At 49.0% G+C, this 19667-nt stretch overlaps 1 protein-coding gene and 1 long non-coding RNA gene across 3 annotated transcripts in view; one reads left to right on the top strand and one right to left on the bottom strand.

Moving 5' to 3' along the window:
* LOC122485021 (multidrug and toxin extrusion protein 1-like) overlaps positions 1-17841 on the top strand; it is a 38694-nt gene extending 20853 nt beyond the window's left edge. Inside the window, exons 13-17 of the mRNA XM_043583265.1 lie at positions 2905-2974; positions 3489-3621; positions 14424-14518; positions 15232-15316; positions 17194-17841. Coding sequence (XP_043439200.1) covers positions 2905-2974; positions 3489-3621; positions 14424-14518; positions 15232-15316; positions 17194-17396 — 586 coding nt within the window. The 3' untranslated portion in view covers positions 17397-17841. The remainder of the gene's footprint in view (positions 1-2904; positions 2975-3488; positions 3622-14423; positions 14519-15231; positions 15317-17193) is intronic.
* LOC122485022 lies at positions 225-19263 on the bottom strand. 2 transcript variants are annotated; one of them, XR_006297769.1, is made up of 3 exons: positions 19133-19263; positions 13870-13986; positions 225-336 (listed from the first exon to the last, which is right to left on the bottom strand). It is a non-coding gene; the product is annotated as an uncharacterized LOC122485022 (long non-coding RNA). The 2 variants fall into 2 exon arrangements; XR_006297768.1 differs by having other exon boundaries at positions 303-413.
* Positions 19264-19667: the final 404 nt, after the last annotated feature.

Raw genomic sequence — 19667 nt, 5'->3', positions numbered from 1 at the left:
TCTCCCTGAAGAGCTGTCTCAAAAAATCACATGATCAGATCGATCACTGAGACGAATTCGTGTAAGGGATGGGTCTCCTGTGTGGTTTGCGGGTCCTGTTTGGGTTGGTTGCTTTCATCAGTGAGGCTGGCTGGTGTGGGCATGTCGCAAGGATACTTCTGACTTGGGTTTCTTCTATCAGCAGTTTACAAAAGGCAACGTTGACTTTTCCTTCACGGGTTTAACAAGCAGGTGGTGGACAGGACTGCCCTCCGCCGTTCATTCCTTGGGTATCTTTTTGGGGTTGCCTTTTGACTTCTGATGTCAGGTTGTCCCCTTGAAGCCTCCGCCAGGTTGCTGTGGGGAAATAGGATGTTTAAGTGTCCCTCGCTTCCAAGGAAGCAGAAGGGCAGCCGGAAATCATGCTCGTTTTCCTGCAAGGGAATCAGAACGGTCGTTATCGGATGTGTATCCTGCGCTGATGGTTTCAGTAGGCACGTGGCAGACGTTTGCTTCTGAGTCTGTCCACTTGCGGAAACCATGCGGGGCAGGAAGAAAACACGAAGAACAAAAGGGCCCAGGAACCATATCTTTGGTGGTATTGGGAGACCCGAGAAAACTCACGACGTCAAATTATTTATGAGCTGACCAGGATCAGCTGAAACTGGCAGGATTGGTGACACAGATTCTAGCAAGGACACGGAACCTAACGTTAGCAGAGAGGGAGAAGAGAGAGAGCCCCTCGACGCAAAGTAATAAAGGAGGAAGTTAACTAAAAAACAGTAATTTTTTTTTAAACCGTGAGAGACGAGTTTGCGTGACTTTTGAAAGTAAATTTAAAAAACCTGGAAGGAACATAGGGGTGTCTGAGTGGCTCAGTCAGTTCAGTATCTGACGTCAGCTTAGGTCCTGATCTCACAGTCCGTGAGTTCGATCCCTGTATCGGGCTCAGTGCTGACAGCTCGGAGCCTGGAGCCTGCTTCCGATTCTGTGTCTCCCTCTCTCCCTGCCCCTCCTTCACTTGCACTCTGTCTCTTTCTGTCAGAAAATGAATAAACAGGGGCGCCTGGGTGGCGCAGTCGGTTAAGCGTCCGACTTCAGCCAGGTCACGATCTCGCGGTCCGTGAGTTCGAGCCCCGCGTCGGGCTCTGGGCTGATGGCTCAGAGCCTGGAGCCTGTTTCCGATTCTGTGTCTCCCTCTCTCTCTGCCCCTCCCCTGTTCATGCTCTGTCTCTCTCTGTCCCAAAAATAAATAAACGTTGAAAAAAAAATTTAAAAAAAAAAAAAAAAAAAAAAGAAAATGAATAAACATTAAAAAAAATTTTTTTTTAATCTGGAAGGAATAAATAACTTTCTAGGAAAATAATTTACCAAAACTTACCTTGGAAAACATAAAAGGTCTAACTGGACCGATTTCCTTAGAAGAAATAAGAAAAGTTTATTTTAAAATTTGAGAAAGCACTAATCCCTGAGGATTCCCGTGGAGAATTTTATAAAACCTCGAAAATGCCATTCCAGTGCTGTCGAACTGTACCAGAGACCACAAAAAGGGAAATGTCCGCATTCTGTTTTGGAAGCAAAAATAACATTGGTACCGAAATCTGACAAAGTTTGTACAGTAAAAAAGAAAGTTGCAGGCCAGTCTCACTAATATCAGTTCTAAAATCAAAACTGAAATATTAGTGGACAGAATTCAGCAGCACATGAAAGATAATATATTTTGATGGGATATAAAAGCGAGTATGTTGGAAAAGCCAAGTTGTAGAAGGTCACGTAGAGAATGCTAGAACATGAACGAACAGTTTCTAGAAGGGGAACAGAAGACTGTATTTGTACTGGAAAAGTACAGACAGTATTCAGGATTGTTGCCCAGTCAGCAGGGAGGTGGCAATGGGTGGGCTGGGAACAGAGTGGAAGTAAGATTTTTCTCGATACTCTTTTTGCATGGCTTGATTTCTTTTAACCATTGGCAGATGTTACCTATTCAAGAAATGAAATCCAATTTGAATAGTGAACTGTATTTCTGTCCTGTTTTTAGAGGGGGAGGAGAGTGACCACCTTGTTCAGTGCTGGGTTTCCTGATTTCTTAATTCATTCAACAAATATTTATTGCCAGACAATGATCTAGGCCTGTTTGTTCATCACTCAAGAGTATGATGGATTTTTTTGCCTTCCTGGGTCAGTGGCGGCATTTTCTAGAAATGTAGGTGTTAAAATCAAAGTCTCTAGCTGTAGAGGTTAGGGACTACCTCTAGGAACCAAGGATAATTCTGTAAACTGTCTCTATGGCCTTTGTAACATGCCAACCTGGGTTCCACAGAGAGAACTGTAACCACTCTGTTCTTCTCCATCCAGACACACTGAGATACGTGTGGAATCATGTTCAAAGAAGGATGGCATTGGGGCGCCTGGGTGGCTCAGTCGGCTAAGCATCTGACTTCGGCTCATGATCTCACGGTTCGTGGGTTCGAGCCCCACATCAAGCTCTCGAGACGCTGTCCGTGCAGGGCCCGCTTTGGATCCTCTCTCCCTGCCCCTCAACTGCTCACATGTGCTTGCACACTCTCTCTCAAAAATAAACATGAAAAGAGGGTGGCATCAGAATCCAAATTTTTTTTTTGTGGGCAGTGGAGCACCCCATCATCTCATGCAATTGTTTCCATCAACCAGTTGGACTATATATTCCTTCCGGAAGTGATTCGATGCATCGCTTCTCGGCCTTTTGGCTAAGATCAAGTGTGGAAGTGATTCGATGCAATGTAGGGTTGGTTTCCTCTACGGGCCAAGAAACCGTAGGAATGTCCACGAATCGGGTGTTGGCTGGAACGTATGAGCCCCTCCGGTTTTAAACAAGAGGCCAAGTGCCATCTCCTGAGCCACACATCTGTCTCCTCCTGATCACGACGTGCTTTCTTTTCCTAACAGAGAAATCGTGGCTCTGGTCGCTGAGGTGATTCCGATCTGTGCTGTTTCCCATGTGTTCGAAGGTCTTGCTGTAAGTGTTACGCAATATTCCTTTCAAGCCCCTTTATGATCTACACGTTTCTTCTGATGGTGGTACATTTAAACCGAAAAGAGCAGTTGGGGGTGCCTGGGCGGCTCAGTGGGTCAAGCGTCCGACTTCGGCTCAGGTCATGATCTCACTGCTCGTGGGTTCGAGCCCCATGTCGGGCTCTGTGCTGACAGTTCAGAGCCTGGAGCCTGCTTCGGATTCTGTGTCTCCCTCTCTCTCTCTGCCCCTCCCCTGCCCTCTCCCTGTCTCTCAAAAACGAATAAACGTTAAAAACAAAAAATTAAAAAGGCAAAAAGAGAAGGAAAGACCAACTGGGATGGGGCAGGTAGGTAATACCGAACGTTTTTATCATACTCGTTTGATAAGAACACTGGCACGTGATCACGGATTTTAAGTCCGAGCCCCGCCCCCGCCCCGGGATGGGAGGTGCTTGGGGACAGGAGTCTTTCAGAAGCCTCAGCAGTGTTCTCACTGATGGACGTTTTCTGCCTAACAGTGCACAAGTGGTGGCATCCTGCGGGGAAGTGGCAACCAGAAGGCTGGGGCCATGGTCAATGCCGTCGGGTATTATGTGGTTGGTCTCCCTGTCGGGATCTCGCTGATGTTCCTGGCCAGACTGAAAGTGCTGGGTAAGCATTAACCACGGGCAGGCAGATCTGTTACTCATGGGGCCTGGAAATGACTGTTGGAGCATGGAGGCTTTTTTCTTTTCTTTTTTTTTTTTTTGAGACTTGGCCCTGGAACTTTGAAACTTTTGCATGCTCGTTCTGTGCCCTGTCAGAGAGAAGCACGGAGTGGACAGCAGGTAGCCAGGGGCCCGGGACTGCAAGTTCATGCCCCTCTTGCCCAGCCGGGCCCGCTTTTCACACTGACACGCTTGAGTAGAGCAGGGCGACCTTTGTACTCCTCTCCCTGCCCTGTGCCATCAAGTTCTCACGTCCTCAGAGTTGGTGAGAGCAGGAGTGCCGAGGAAGCTTTGAGAAACGTGCCTTTTGTGGCCCCGGTTCTGTCCTTTGGTAGAAGCGCTTGTATGGTGAGACCCGGAGAGTGAGTCTGCAGGACTGGTTGTGGCCATCATAAACTGGCCATGCTGGAGTGTTTGGGCTGAGGCAGGGGAAGCCATGGGTCAGCCTTGGCATGATTCTTACAGAACTTCCGGCAGCAGCCATGGTAGCCGTATACATCCTAGAGCGTGGCCCTGTGTCAGCCCATGCAGCCCTTAGAGCTGTGTTCTCAACGTTTATTTATTTTTGGGACAGAGAGAGACAGAGCATGAACGGGCGAGGGGCAGAGAGAGAGGGAGACACAGAATCGGAAACAGGCTCCAGGCTCTGAGCCATCAGCCCAGAGCCCGACGCGGGGCTCGAACTCACGGACCGCGAGATCGTGACCTGGCTGAAGTCGGACGCTTAACCGACTGCGCCACCCAGGCGCCCCAGAGCTGTGTTCTCAATGTCACCTTCATTGCCATTCTGTTGCCTCCACCTCCCACCTAGTACGACCTTGTAAGCCTTGTGCCTTGCAGGTCTCCCCAGGCCATGGGTGTGATGTGTGTGAACAGCACAGAAGGCAGGCACAGGGGTGTGAGGGGACTCTTTATCCCCTTGCCACTCGGAGGAAAGGACTTAATCCATGCTAACCTTTAAAAACGTAGAGAGGGGCGCCTGGGTGGCTCAGTGGGTTAAGCATGCAACTTCTGCTCAGGTCATGATCTCACGGTTCATGAGTTTGAGCCCCACGTCGGGCTCTGTGCGGACAGCTTAGAGCCTGGAGCCTGCTTTGGATTCTGTGTCTCCCTCTTTCTCTGCCTCTCCCTTGCTCGTGCTCTGTCTGTCTCTCAAAACATTTAAAAACTTTTTTGGGGGCGCCTGGGTGGCGCAGTCGGTTAAGTGTCCGACTTCAACCAGGTCAGGATCTCGCGGTCCGTGAGTTCGAGCCCCACGTCAGGCTCTGGGCTGATGGCTCGGAGCCTGGAGCCTGTTTCCGATTCTGTGTCTCCCTCTCTCTCTGACCCTCCCCCGTTCATGCTCTGTTTCTCTCTGTCCCAAAAATAAACGTTGAAAAAAAAAATTAAAAAAAAAAAAACTTTTTTGAAGTATAGAAACAAATGATTGCCCAGCTGTGATTTCTAAAATAATAATTTGGAATACACTGGTGGTTAACGCATGATGATGTTAAAACCTGAACACTTTATCTTTGGGTGAAGTGGTGACAGATTTAAAAGCATGGCTCATTTTTACCCATCAGTACTTGGCTGGCGGGGGACCAGTGAGAAGTCACCTGATACCTGGCGTGAACTTCCCATCCCGTTATGCTGCACATTGTTCTCCAGTCGAATAATATTTTAATGAAAAATACGGGAGATGTTCAAAGAATGGAGTTGCCAATGCAAAGTTCACTGGGCTTTCATCATGGTGCAGAAAATTATTTAGCTGAGTTTCTGACATTATTCATGTTTTGGATTTGCCAGTGGCATAGCTAAGGGAAACATTAGAGGAATCCACTTAAAAATACAGATCTGTGTTCCCAGTGCTGTTCATTTGACAAAAGCATCCCTAGGATGTGCAAAGCAGAGGGAGTTAAGAATCACTTAAAAGAGAGGCACCTGGGTAGCTCAGTCGGTTGAGCGTCCGACTTTGGCTCAGGTCATGATCTCACAGTTTGTGGGTTCAAGCCCCGCATCAGGCTCTATGCCGACAGCTTGCCCAGAGCCTGCAGCCTGCTTCGGATTCTGTGTCTCTTTCTCTCTCTCTGCCCCTCCCCCGCTCATGCCCTGTCTCTCTCTGTCTCTCAAAAATAAATAAAATGTTAAAAAAAAAAAAAAAAGAATCACTTAAAAGAAATGCCGTGGTGGGGCACCTGGGTCGCTCAGTCGGTCAAGTGTCCCAACTTCGGCTCAGGTCTTGATCTCAGTTCGTGAGTTTGAGCTCCACGTCGGGCTCTGTGCTGACATGTTGGAGCCCGGAGCCTGCTTTGGATTCTGGGTCTCCCTCTCTCTCTGCCCCTCCCCTGCTCATGCTCTGTCTCTTTGTCTCTCTCTCTCAAAAATTAAAACATTAAACATTAAAAAAAAATGCTGTGGTGCAAACTTCCAGTTATAAAGTAAGTCCTGGGGATTGGGAATGCACAATATGGCAGCTACAGTTGTTAATACTGTTATTACTTGCTTGAAGGTTGGCAAGGGAGTAGATCTTAAAAGTTCTCATTGTAAGAAAAAGAATTTTGCAGCTGTGTGTGGCGACATATAATTAGATTTATCGCCGTGATCATTTCACAGTATATGCACACACGTTGAATCATTGTGTTGCACGCTTGAAACTAACAGGTCCGTTATATCTCAATTTAAAACATGCTGGGAACTCTGGGGAGCTGAGGGTTCCGCGAGAAGACTGTAGCCAATCTCTGCCACCCACCTCTTCGAGAAAAAAAAGCGTAACGCTAACTGGCTTGAATGTTGTGTCCCGCTTTGTAGGGTGTGCAGTATACCTACACAGGGTGCTCAGAGGCGCATCAGAATGTGACAAGTTCTCCTGGGCAGCTCCAGCAAAACATAAAGTCCGTCATAATTCCCTGTGAGGCTTTTCGAATACACATATTCCTGGGTCTTGCCTAGGGGATTCTGATCATCATCGTGTTTCGGGGTTCCGGGGTTGAGTCAAACAGAAGTCTTTTAAATGGTGGGGGTGAGATTCCTGGAACTCTAACTCATAACTTTCCAATTACAGCTGGAGATAGCTGGTTATTTCCTGTTTAGGATGGTTAGGGTAAGCTTGTAGTTTTTGTGGCTTAGGAACAATTGTATTTGGAAGAGAAAGCCATCCTGTATGTATTTGGTTTTATTAGTCCATTATAGGAATGGCAGGTGGTCATCAACTTTACTCTTCTAGATATTGGGCTGGGAGCGCCTGGGTGGCTCAGTCAGTTGAGTGTCCAACTTTGGCTCCGGTCATGATCTCATGGTTTGTGAGTCCGAGCCCTGCATCGGGCTCGCTGCTATCAGCGTGGAGCCTGCTTCAGATCCTCTGTCTCCGCCTCTCTCTGCCCTTCCCGTGAGTGCTCTCTCTTTCTCTCTCTCAAAAATAAACATGAAAATAAATAAGTAAATAAAAGTAAACATTGGGCTGATCGCACCTGAAACGTGATATGAGGGTGACTGGTGTCGACGGGAGCAGAACTGTAAACTCTGTGCCAAGTCTGGCTATCTGCACCTGTCAGTCACGAGCCCAGTCTGGCCACCTTGCCCTTACCCAGATCTAGATGGCTGTGGACCAACCAAATAGGAAAAGCAAAGGCCGTTAATTCTGAGCTTGCTGTAGCAAGGCCGGGGCCAGCATCACTGGAGTTCTGGCTGAGATCCAAAGGCAGGCAGAGGAGTTGGGAAGGTTTTTTGGCGGGGGTGGGGGGGGAAAGGGGCACACTTCGGGTGTCCCCTGATGGGCGCCAGTGGCCTGGGGAAGCTGGAAACAGGCCAAGTAGACGTGGGGCATCCTGTGCAATTGGTCAGGGGTGCGTGTTTGCTTTTCTCTGCTTGGTTCTGAGTGGGAAGCAGGGACAAAAATTAGGGAAGCTGTCAGTTCTTAAGGTAAATCCTGGCTATTTTGGGTCAGCTGTTGCAGAAGTTACTGTTTAGCCTCCTGGAGTGTCCCTAGGGATAGCTATCTGGCCTTCTGCAAGTCTGATGTGGAACAGGCTGGCTTTTTGGTTGTTTATTGTGGATAAGGGGTTTTCCTGGCTCTGTTGCTGCAGGTTGTGGGTCAGAGTTCTACTTTGATACATGGTGTGGCCATCGTATATTCAGTGTCTCAGTCTCCTCTTTTTCAGGGAAAATTAGAGACAAGGGGAATTCAGGGAAAGCTAGGGAGCCAGGTCTTACCACCTGGGGATTGTACAGTCATCTTCATAGTCAACTGTATTGCAAGATCTTCTTGAGCTCCTTGATGTTGTACTATCATGATGACCATCATGGTGAGCGATGGTGCAGAACCATTCAAGACTTGGGAAAAAAATGCAACCAACCAGCGTCACAACCGTTGAAAAGGTCCCTTCCAACAAGGTTCAGGAGCAGTTTTCCCTGCTCTCTCTTCCGGTAGGTGAAATCTTCTGGCTAAAGATGGTGGAGAAGCTGTTTAGGAAGATGTTGTGGGAAGGCAGCCTTAAGCTGTTGGCGGTAGGGCCCTGGTGATATTTTGCACGTAGCCCATCAGTGTGGTCAGGCTGGTATTGGTGGCGAAATCCCTAGACACAGGCCTTCCAGTGTCCTAATTCTTTCAGAATTTAAGGATGAGTTTAAGGATGACATTGGTCCTTTCTACTTTTCCAGAAGACTGTGGGTGATGAGGACAGCATAGTGTTTTGAGTAAGGAGTAATATTTTACAGAGTTCGTTAAAAAAATTTTTTTAATGTTTATTTATTTTTGAGACAGAGAGAGACAGAGCATGAACAGGGGAGGGGCAGAGAGAGAGGGAGACACAGAATCGGAAACAGGCTCCAGGCTCTGAGCTGTCAGCACAGAGCCCGACGCAGGGCTTGAACTCACGGACCGTGAGATCATGACCTGAGCCGAAGTCGGACGCTTAACCGACCAAGCCACCCAGGCGCCTACAGAGTTCTTTTATATGGCTCCCATAAAGCACGTGCCTCAGTCACTTGGTATAAAACTTGCCATCTGAGACCTATAAAACCTGAGACATCAGGTTGGAAATACAAAGTCAGGCAGCTTTTTAGTGATGGCAAAGGGCTGTAGCTTTTCAGCAAGGAAATGCGTCATCTATCCTGAAAATAGACAACCGGTAACTAAAAAGTATTTAAATCCTACGGAGGATACAAGCTGGACAAAATCCATCTGTAGGTGTTCAAAGGTCCCTTGAGGCCTGGTTCCCGGCCACGTCGACCTTCACGGTTTCTCCAGGATTATGTTGGTGACGAGCGACACGTGACCTGAAAAAAACCTCAGCTATTTTTTTTAAAGTTTCCCCACCAATGTTGATTTCAGATGCTAAGCAACCCGTCTACTCTGTGATGATGAATAGTTTCGTGGAGAAACTTCGCTAACATCCATTTGAAATCATCTTGTGCTGTTGAGTGGCCATCTTGATGGTGCCAGAGATTCCCTGAGTGATGGGTGTGCAACCAGATGTGTTTTCCATTCGTCTGTTCAAAACCGGAGGCTAAACACTGGTCTTTTACAAGGGCCTCTTTGAACCTTCCAGAGATCTATCTTTTGAGGGCTCGGACAGGATCAGAACCTGGTTAAAGTGGCTTCCTTGGCTCAATGATCTGCGAGGGTCTCCTTTTGGCTTCTGCATTCTCTTGTTCTCTGTGGGTCTCCATCTTTACAATGGCTGCCTCTCTGGAAGACGGAAGTGAGTTTAAAGGTTTCTTCACTTGCTTTCTATCTGTGATAGGGGCTCCTCTCTGTTTCCAGAACAGCCCCACATCAGGCAGGGGCTTCTCCCACAGCATCAGTCTGCCGTCCGCATATATGTCTAGTCTCTGGTCTTTGCTGGTGACATACTTTGGGAATCACAGTAGGGTCTGCCATCTGGGCTGATGTTTTACCTCGGGTAGAGGACTGCAATCTAATATTTTATTGTTTTATTATTTACTTTAAAGTTTATTTATTTTTGAGAGAGAGACACAGCATGAGCAGGGGAGGGGTAGAGAGAGAGAGAGGGAGACACAGAATCCAGAGCAGGCTCCAGGCTCTGAGCTGTCGGCACAGACCCCAACACAGGGCTCGAACTCATGAACTTTGAGATTATGGGCACAGAGAGACAAAGTAGTTTTTTGTAGTTGGGGATGCCTGGGTTCGGGAAGGAGGCCTGCTGAGGAGCCTTCTAGGTTTCAGAAGCCTGTTCGTGTTGGGGCCTCCTGAGCACAGGGTCTGTCTCTGTGGACAAATCGATTCATAGAGAGGTGTTGCAAGCTCAGAAAAATTTGGCTCCCGTGGTCTGCAATATCCAGTTAAACCCAGAAATCCTGGATAGGTCATACCCTAAATGAACTGTGTTGTGGCAAAATTGTGATTGTGCTTTTGAAACGATGTCTCTCTTCTGCCAAGGCTGAGAACAAGAAAACAGAATGTTTTACGTGCACTTCCTCGTTCTCCGCACAAAGTAGGAGTGCTGATGCATCATGTATCAGAAATGAATCACAAGAGGGCGCCTGGGTGGCTCAGTTGGTTAAGCATCTGACTTCGGCTCAGGTCACGATCTCACGGTTTGTGAGTTCGAGTCCCTCAGAGGGCGAGCTTGAACCCCACTTTGGGTGAGTTTGAGCCCTGCTTTAGGCGAGCCCCGCTTCTCTCTCTTTTCTCTCCCTCTCTGCCTGTCATGGGATCTCTCTCTCTCCCTGTCTCTCTGCCTCTTGCTTACTTGTGCCCTCTCTCTCAAGAGGAAAAAAAAAAAGATGATCTTCCTCTCCCTCTGCCCCTCTCCCTCGCTCACGTGCTTTCTTCCTCTGTCTCATGAATGAATGAATGAATCCTGCTGTGATTTAAAAAAAGGAAAAAAAAAAGAATCCAAGGGAAATGTACATTTTGAAAATTCTTTTTTAAATTAGAAAAAAAAAAAATTTTTAATTTTAGAGCGAGGGAGTGCAAGTGGGGAGAGGGGCAGAGGGAGAGCGAGAGAATCCCCAGCAAGGACGGAGCCGATGCAGGGCTCCAGACCACGACCCTGGGATCCTAACGTGAGCCAAAATCGAGTCAGGTAGTCAACCGACTGAGCCACCCAGGTGCCCCGATTTTTAAAATTCTCGATTAAGGAACTGAGAAGAATTGAGGGGGGTGGGGGGATTCAGTGGCCCTCCTAGCCCGTGACTGTGCAGACACACTGTTTTCCTCGGCTGGTGAAGGAAAGGGGTATCGGCTGTCCCCATGTAGAGGCTCGCCGAACAGAGCAGAACAAAGGCTCATCACTACAGTAAAGCAAGTGGCTTCAGGAGGGGTCAATGTCAGGATGGTTACTGGGTCAGCTATTTGTGGTGAGCGAGGGATAACAATTTTGTTGATGGCCCTGAAGTCTTGAGTAAAGGTATCCTCATGCATTTGACTTTTTTTTTTAGTGACAGTTCTAAGGGCCAGTCCAGGGTATGGAAAGACCTCTGGGTGTGACTTTTCAGCGCTAGGTTTGAATCCCTTCATTTGCCTTCAAGGTATGCTGGGGAAGTTTAGGTAACACTTGGCAGGAGCAGTCTGAACTTTTAGGGGTCCTGCTCCCATCCTTTGGCTGTGTCAGTACAGTAACCAAGGCCATGGAGTATCAGGCATAGTGTCAAGGTCCTTGTCTGGGGTCTGTGTCAAATATAGGAAGCAAGGTGTGCACCCCGAGCAGACCGAATTTGACCGTAAATAGAGGAGTCCGCTCAGATCTCTGGTATGCATTTGATAATCACGGTTCCGCCTGCAGAGGAAGGCTCCCCCTGTGAAATTTGCAGGGGTGGTAGCACCGAGCAGGAAGGTGCGCCTCTCAGTCAAGGGCTCCAGGGTTTCGGTTAAAGACTGGGATAATTGGCAGGGGTGCCTGGGTGGCTCAGTCAGATTAGTGCCTCTTTTTTTTAAAGTTTTTAAATGCTTATTTATTTTTGACCAACAGAGCGAGAGTGAGGGTGGGGTGGGCAGAGAGAGAGAGAGAGAGAGAGAGAGACACAGAATCCGAAGCAGGCTCCAGGCTGAGCTCTCAGCACGGAACCCGAAGCGTCTGACTCTTGCTTTCGGCTGAGGTCATGATCTTGCGGTTCATGAGTTTTGAGCCCCGCGTTGGGCTCTGCGCTGACAGTGCAGAGCCTGCTTGGGATTTTTTTCTCTCTCCCTCTCCCCGGCTTGTGCTCTCTGTCTCTCTCAAAATAAATAAATAAACCTGGGGGGGCGGGGAAGACTGGGAGATTGGGAAAACCTGCGGGTCACTTGAAATACCAACCACCTGTGCAATATGTGTACCCTGAGACAGAGGTTGGGTAAGGTGCCGGGGCTGCTTGTAGAAAGCGGGGCATCTGCCAGGCATTGATGAGGATGGCCGTCTCTATTTACGGTGAATTCACCTGGAGTGTTGAAGGGCTTGGCAGGATAGTGGGGGATTTTGCCTTCCGCAAGCACTCACTGACCTGAAACGAGAGAGTTTTCTTGGTCTTGGGTTTTCCCTTCCTGGCATCCCTTCTGTTTACAGTATCTGCAAGTGTCCTTGTAGTTGGAGGTTGGCCGGGGTGGGGGCGGGGGGCGGCCATCCAGCTGTCTCTCTTGGCAGGTCCCAAAGAGACTTGGGGTCTTGGCTCATTTTTGTCCCAAAGTCCTTTTTCAAAATGGTCGTCCCATGTGTTGTAGGTCAGCGAAAGGGCTCTGTTTCCTACCAAGTTCTGTGTTCATCTTCGCTTTCCAATTTCAGTGTTAGTTTTCTCATTGACAAAAGGAGACGAAAGGGTTGTGACATCGAGCACCTTCTCTGACGCCCACACGGCGGTTAGAAGGGGCTTAGAACGGGCTGGCGGAAACCCAAAAAGAAAGCTCCCTGGATCAAAGCCAAGGCCTCAGGACACAAAACTGTGACAGGAGAGCCTCGTCTGGTCTTAGTGGTGACCTGCAGAAAAGTCTGTCCCAGTGGATGCCAGTTGGGTTGAGAACCCACAAACTCCTCGTGGGTCTGTGAGATCGGCACACGCGGCGGGCTTCTAGGGCCTGTGCCTGTGTTCTGGCCTCTAACTGTCCCTCTGTGACAGACAACACTTTACACAGCACCACAAAACACAGCCACAGGGATGAAAAGGAATGACCTGATTCCACCCAAGATGCCAAACGAATGGGAACCAGGGACAAAACCCGGGTACTGAGCCGAGGAGCTCATTGTAAAGAGATTGGGGCGCAGGCCTGGCCCGAACTCACATCGTCAAGGACTGCACACGCCACAGGCCGACAGGCGCAAGGGGCCTCTGTGGGTACCACATCGGGTTGGAGGCTGGGGTTCGTGGTGTTAGGCCGTGTAGGCCAGGTCTTGTGGGGCCTCCATGATGAGCTGTGGACGTGGAGACCAACCAAATGCGAAAAACAGAGGCCATTATTCTGAGTTTGCTCTAGCAAGGGAGTCAGCCACCACCACCGGAGTTTGGGCAGAGACCCAGAGGCGGGCAGAGGGGTGGGAGAACTCTACAGGGAAACTAAGAGAGGTCTCAGGTGTGCCCTCATGTCCCGGGGAAGCCAGAAGCGGGCTAACAAGAGAATCGGGGCATCCTGTGGGATTGGTGGGTGCAGGGGGCAGGGCGTGTTTGCTTTTCTCTGGTTGGCCCTAAGTTGGAAGCAGGGACAGAACTTAGGGAACGTGTCAATTATCGATCAAGTCCTGGCCATTTTGGGTCAGTTGTTGCAGAAGTTCTTATGTAGCACCCTGGATTATTCCCAGAGTTTGACATGTAACCAGCTGGCTTTTCGGGTTTATTGTAGGTAAGGGCTTGGTTTCTGGACAGATTGCTGTAGGCTGTGGATCAGAGCTCTATTTTTTTTTTTTTTAATATTTATTTATTTTTGAGAGAGAGAGAGAGAGAGACAGTGTGTGAATCGGGGAGGGGCAGAGAGGGAGGGAGACAGAGAATTGGAAGCAGGTAGCTCCATGGTGTCAGTGCAAAGCCTGACGTGGGGCTTGAACCCATGAACCATGAGATCGTGACCTGAGCCGGAGTCAGCGTCTCAACCGACTGAGCCGCCCAGGCGCCCCTAGAGTTTTGTTTTTACGTATGGTCTGCCCGTTGGCTGTTTGCATATTCAGTTCCTCACAGCGCTCGTTGGCTTTTCTGATTCTGCCATTACTTCACTGTTGACCAAAGAAACCCTTCTCACTTGGGGTCTCCCTCTGTGTCCCGTGTGGGTTTACTAGGTAGAGTGCGATGGTACCTTGAGATCCACGAGGCTTTTCCTGTGTTCTGTTCTCCTTCAGCCTCTCTGTGATCATCTCTCTGCGGACAACCTTGTCCCAGGAGCTCTGGAAGTCTGTGCCCAAAGCCAGTAAGCCTGTAGGAAGTGCCAAGGGAGGGAACTTAACATGGCTGGTGACTTGTGCATTTTGAAAACGTTAGTCCCTTTTGAGGAACATAGGCCGTAGCTGTTCAGAAGCATAGCACTCTTAGAGACAGGAAGTAGTCTGTCTTGGGAATTTCATTTTCTTATAATCTGCATGTCTCTTACTAGCAAAGTATTAGGATCACAAAGGCCAAAAAGAGCGTCTAAACAGCAGTTCTGAGACCCAGAGCACTGGGCAGTGACCACAGGGAGCCCTGGGCCTCTCAGAACCTTCTGGAAACCAAAAGGGAGCAGGAAGGGGATGTCTGGATCACTGTGGGCTCCACTGCAGCCGTGAAAGATTCTCAAAGTGAGACAGGAGGCACATACTCCCCAGGGGTGCCCTGTTTTCCATGGAATTAACCTCTATTAAATATTTCCACTTCTAGGTCTGTGGTCAGGGATCATTATCTGTGTGATCACGCAGTGTCTGTGTTTTTTCATCTTTATTTCTCAGCTAAACTGGAAGAAAGCCTGTGAAGAGGTAACTATGTTCATTGCTGGCCCATAAAAGTTCCTCTCCTAGAAAACAATCTGTTCAGGCGCTCTCCCTCTCATTTGTAAGGTTCTTTCCCCTTTTATCACCAATGCTTTGTTGTTGTTTCAACTGCGTTTATTTCACATGCTAAGGGCCAGATACCCCTGCAGTTATCCGTTTCCCTTTTGTTTATTTATCAAACAGAAAAATAGGGGTTCCTTTCCTCCTCGTATCCCAAGCCAGGCTACCACCTATGTGCCTGAAAAACCAGTTTGAGGACAAGATTTGAAACTGGAAAGAAAGGAGGGATGCCAGCCAATTTATCCTGATACTGTTTTTTATGATCCCCAAATATTTCATTAAGATACCTGCACACATGAGTGTCTCCAGCTTGCTAGGGTCAATGTGGGGTCTGAAAATAGATGGTAGACAAAACAAAAATGAAGGAAAAAGGGGAGAATCCTCTGAACTTGGGCCCAGCCTTCCCCCTAGTGCTTTTCCATCGATCCCTTCCCCCCGCCCTCCCCCCCCACCATTGACCTTATGTCAATCATCCTGAGAGACCATTCCATACTTGGGAACCAGAGAAGGTCCCCTTACATGTCAGTTACAGAGAATGGCTTGGTTTTTCCTAAACTGGGTATTAGTCAAGTCAAATGTTTTATTTAGAACGGTGGTAAATAATGCTTTGTGGATTGACTTTGAGTTTCATTTTCCAGGCTCGGGTACATGCCAATGTGAGACTAAATGTGGCCCGGACTAGGACCCAGTCTGTGGCCCAGCCTGCAGTCTATCAGAACATAGGTATGGAATAAACTCTCACCTCTTGGAAACAGGCCTGTCCAGGTGGTCCAGGAGGGGCCATTTGTGGGACGCAACTAGATTTGCTGCCATGAGCGCCCCCCGAACCCGGGAAATGAAGTTTCAGGGACAAATGATAAAGTCACGCAACACTCAATTTTAGGTACACTGCAGGTTGCCAGTTCCTTGGCTGACTTAACGGTACTCACGTAAGCATTCCAAAGGGATCTCTAATACTCGGTGATCCTGTGCGTTGACCTTATCTCGGAAACTGACATTAGTATGTCTGTGTCTATAGGGTTCCTCCATTCACCAGGCAAAGATGGGCCTTAAACAGATCGTTGTTTTAACTGTTGCTTCCGGTGACCATCACGCAAGTGTGTATATCACTTTCTCTCTGTCAAATCTGTAATCTCCCCAGACTTCCAGATCCTTCGGCAGTCATGTACTCACACTAGTTCCTCGCTTCTTTATAACCGAGTTCACAGACTGGCTGAATTACAGCCAGCTGCCAATTCCATTGTTCCTGCCAGTTTTCGTTCATGTTGTCTGGTCCCCTGTGTGCCTGGTTATCTTTGATTGTGTTCCAGATCTTGTATTTGAAAATTGCCGGTGGAAGTAATTTGAGGCCTGTGATGTCTGTCTGTCTTCAGGGAGGATTTTCCTTTGCTTTTGTCGAACACTTAGGGTTACCAGCAGTCTAGGGCAATTTCAGAAACGGCTTCCTGGAGCCCCCAGCTGACTTGAAGGCAACCAGGGTGAGGCTTGGTTTACTTCTGGTTCCTCCTGAATTCTTGGATACAGCCCCTGAGATCCGGCCTAGAATCCAGAGGGGTTTACCTTGGTGAGGACTAAACTCCCCCCAAAAGCATTGCTCAGGTCCAGACGGAGAACTCTCAGGTCAAAAGTGGCCCCCAGAGCTGGCTTACTTTGCTGGGTTTCCAGCTTCCCGTAGATGTTGCCCTGGTGACTTTTTGTTACTTCGGTAGTACTCTGATACCTTCAAGATGATATTTTTCATTCGTTTTATCCAGCTTTCATAATTGTCTTCAGCATAATTGTCTTCAGCGGATGGTTGGTCCAAGTTTCCTATCCTCTCCTATTTGTAAAAGGGTAATAATACTAGTTACATCATACCACTGTCGTGAGTTACGTGAGTTTCATACATGTAAAGCGCTGAGAACAGTGCCTGGCATGGAGGAAGCATTTTGTGACAGTGAGCTGGAATTACTCTATTCGAAATGCTTTTCTCTCACAACTCCCAAGGGCCATCAGCACATCCCAGTATCCACTATGCTTGTTTAAGAAGTCGGATGCCCGTCTTATTCTTGGTTCTTCCTGTCAACTGCCTTTGCGTTTCTCTCGGGAAGCTTTTAGGATATTTTCCTGAATTCTGACTACTCTGAAGCATTGGAAGACTGAATCTACATCTGAGTCACACCCCTGCTGGATGCTTAGTAGGCCCCCTGATGTGAAGATTCATATCTCTCTTCAATTCTGTGAATGGCCTTGAATGATCTCTTAGGTGATTTTTCTCCTCCGTTGGCCTTGTTCTCCTTCTGAACTGTTAATTAGAGGAGTGTTGGCCCCTTGAAAACTTGCCCTATGAATCTTAACTAGAGGGTCACTGTATTTATTCCTCTAGTTCTTGTGGTGAGGCAGAGCTCCCTGGTAGACCTAAGCTCACAATAGCAGGCTCCGGAGTTTGTGATCGGTGAATGGAGAGGCACTCTGAGATAGTATTCTTTTGCGTATCCAAGGCAGCAACTGCTTCCTCAATAAACTTTCCCCCGGCTGGTAACATACACATAGGACATCTTTTATACTAATAAAAAAAATATCCTTTTACTCTGCTCACTAAGTTCCTTTTTTCCCTTCAGCGGTGGTCCCAAGGAACCAGCGAAGAGTGTTAAGGAGAGCTGTTGTACAAAGAGACGAGACTCCATTGGATCTGCAAATGAACCAAGACGCCAGGATGACCGGGAGACAGTTGGTGCTGTGGCGTGGGCTGCTGCTCCTGGGGGTCATTTCAATCTTGCTCCTAGGGATTTTACTGAGAGTGTATATCAGAGTTGAGGGGTAGGCGAGAGAGAGTCAGGTCGAGCGATACTTTCTGAGTTTACAAGTAACACACCGGCCAAGCGGTGGAAATTTGTTTTCAGTGAAGCAGTTCTACTTTGTGAGTTTACAAGTAATGCACAGGCCAAGCGGTGGAAATTTATTTTCAGTTAAGTACAACTGTGCCCATGGCTCTCAAGGATTGAGAGTTCAAAATTATGTTTTCTAATGAAAAAAGGAACTAAGGTAAAAAAAAAAAAAAAACTATGTTCTAGTCTAAGACAATGTCTGAGTGATGAGGTTGATAATACCTCATTCATCATTGTCTCAACCCAGGACCACTGTGTACTGATGGTATTCATCGATGACTTTGATATTTCTTCTGCTTTTGTTTCTTTAGATACAAACGTATGTACTGAGTGCTTAAGGACTGTTAGCATCTAATTGTTTAAAATATATTTTACAGCATATGTTTCCTCGTGTCTTCTATGGTTATTCAATGGGAAAATGGCATTTGTTAAGATTCATTTGGGGTCCAGCTCTCAGGCACTGTGGGCAACGGACGTGCTTGAGAAACCAAAAGAGGAGAAGACAGGTTTAAGAAGAGAGGAGTCCGATGGCATTGGTGAACATGCTTCCCGTTAAGGAATGGTCTAAAAATCTGTCCGGACTGAGAAAGATTGGCAGAGACCAGGAGAGAGGAAGCTGTAGGCCAAGACCCCACTGAGAAGCAGCACCTCATTTTTCTAGAGGGGTGGACATCCCAGAGAGAGAAATAAAGGGCTTGAAGAGCTATTCTGGGGCAAACTGGAAGAAGTCAGACCTTTTCCTATGTTGATGGAGGGGATTAAAGATTGGAAGGCAGCAGAAATGGAAAGAGGGGGCTAGGAAAGGGGTCCTGGGTGGGCCCGATTCATCTTCTGCTTGGGTCTTTGTCTTTATGAAGGCACCAGCTTTAGGTGGTGAACATGGCGTATCCAAGGAAGGGGTGGGGTGGGTGTGTGTGTGTGTGTGTGTGTGTGTGTGTGTGTGCGTGCGCGCGCTCGCGCTTTTGTCTTAAAAGGATGAGGTTTTGGTGAATGCTCCCTTCTGCCCCAGCATTGGAGAATAATTGGGGAAGTCTTTGGAGCTGTGCAAATCCAAACAACCCTAGCTAATTCCTCTGGGGTGGAGGGAGTGGTCAGGATTTCAGTGGCGGCCTTGGATTAAGTAGTAACCAAGTTGTACTTGGACTCAACCTTCCTGGGGGAGGGGGACACTGTTTAACTCAGAATTAAGAACGCTGTGTACTTGGGATGGATACAAAGAGCTATGCACGGCCTTTGCCCTCAAAGAGATAATGGACAAGATCACAAATGTTGGCTACTATGAGTAAAAAAACACCCAGGGCCGCCTTAAGGTATCTCCACCCTCGGTGTTTTACTCTTCTAGGAGAGTCACTTTACTGGGACCAAGATTAAAGGCCTGCCCAGAAGGATGCCCCCCCCCCCTTCACCGGCAACCTCCCCTCTCCCAGCCCTTTCGTTAGGAAGCCCACACACGCACCCTCTTCATTCCCTCCCCTGTGGATACCCCTCCTGGATACCCTCGCCTTCTAAAGAGTTCTCACCCTGCCTGGCCTTCCCTTCACCAGGTAGGAGCCCCTGGGAAGGGATGCGGAGGCTTATCTCATCAGCCCAAGTTGCAGGCGAGGAGCGCATCCCCAGGGGAGTAAATACTTTAACACACCCGTAACCCGAGGCAGAGGGAGAGGGACTTCACCTGCAAAACCGGCGCAGTGCTCTCGGGGTGCGGTGGGTGGAATTAGAAATTCGCCCTCTCCGCCCCCTCCGCAGCACATTTCGCTCTTCGCAAGCTACAGTCTCCTTTGTCAGCGCACAGCGCCCCCGACCCCGTCCTGCCTCCCCAGCACCACCCCCCCACACCCCACCCGGGGATGTGCGGGCGGTGACGGTTGGCCCGTAGGTCCGGCGTCCCGGGGTGCGGCCCTCCCCCTCCCTTTCCCCCTCCCCTTCCCCCACCCCGGGCCGCGTGCGCAGGTGGGGGCGGTCCGCGGGCGCGCGGGGCGGGGCCGTGCGGGGGCCGCCCCCAGCCCGCCGCCTCCCGCGCGCCAGTCCCCGCGCCGGCATGGAGCCCCCCGCAGCCGTCGTCGCTGCCGCGTCTCGGGAAAGCGCCGAGCCGCCCGACGCCCCTCGCTGGCGCGTCTGCCTGCGGAGCCTGCGGGGCGCGCTGCCGCCCGACGCGCGGCGGGAGGCGGCCGCGCTGGCGGCGCTCGCGGGCTCCGTGGTGAGTGCGC

The sequence above is a fragment of the Prionailurus bengalensis genome, chromosome E1, assembly GCF_016509475.1.
Source record: "Prionailurus bengalensis isolate Pbe53 chromosome E1, Fcat_Pben_1.1_paternal_pri, whole genome shotgun sequence".
NCBI classification, from domain to species: domain Eukaryota; kingdom Metazoa; phylum Chordata; class Mammalia; order Carnivora; family Felidae; genus Prionailurus; species Prionailurus bengalensis.
The sequence above is the reverse complement of the archived record's forward strand: the minus strand, read 5'-3'. Positions and strand labels throughout refer to the sequence as shown.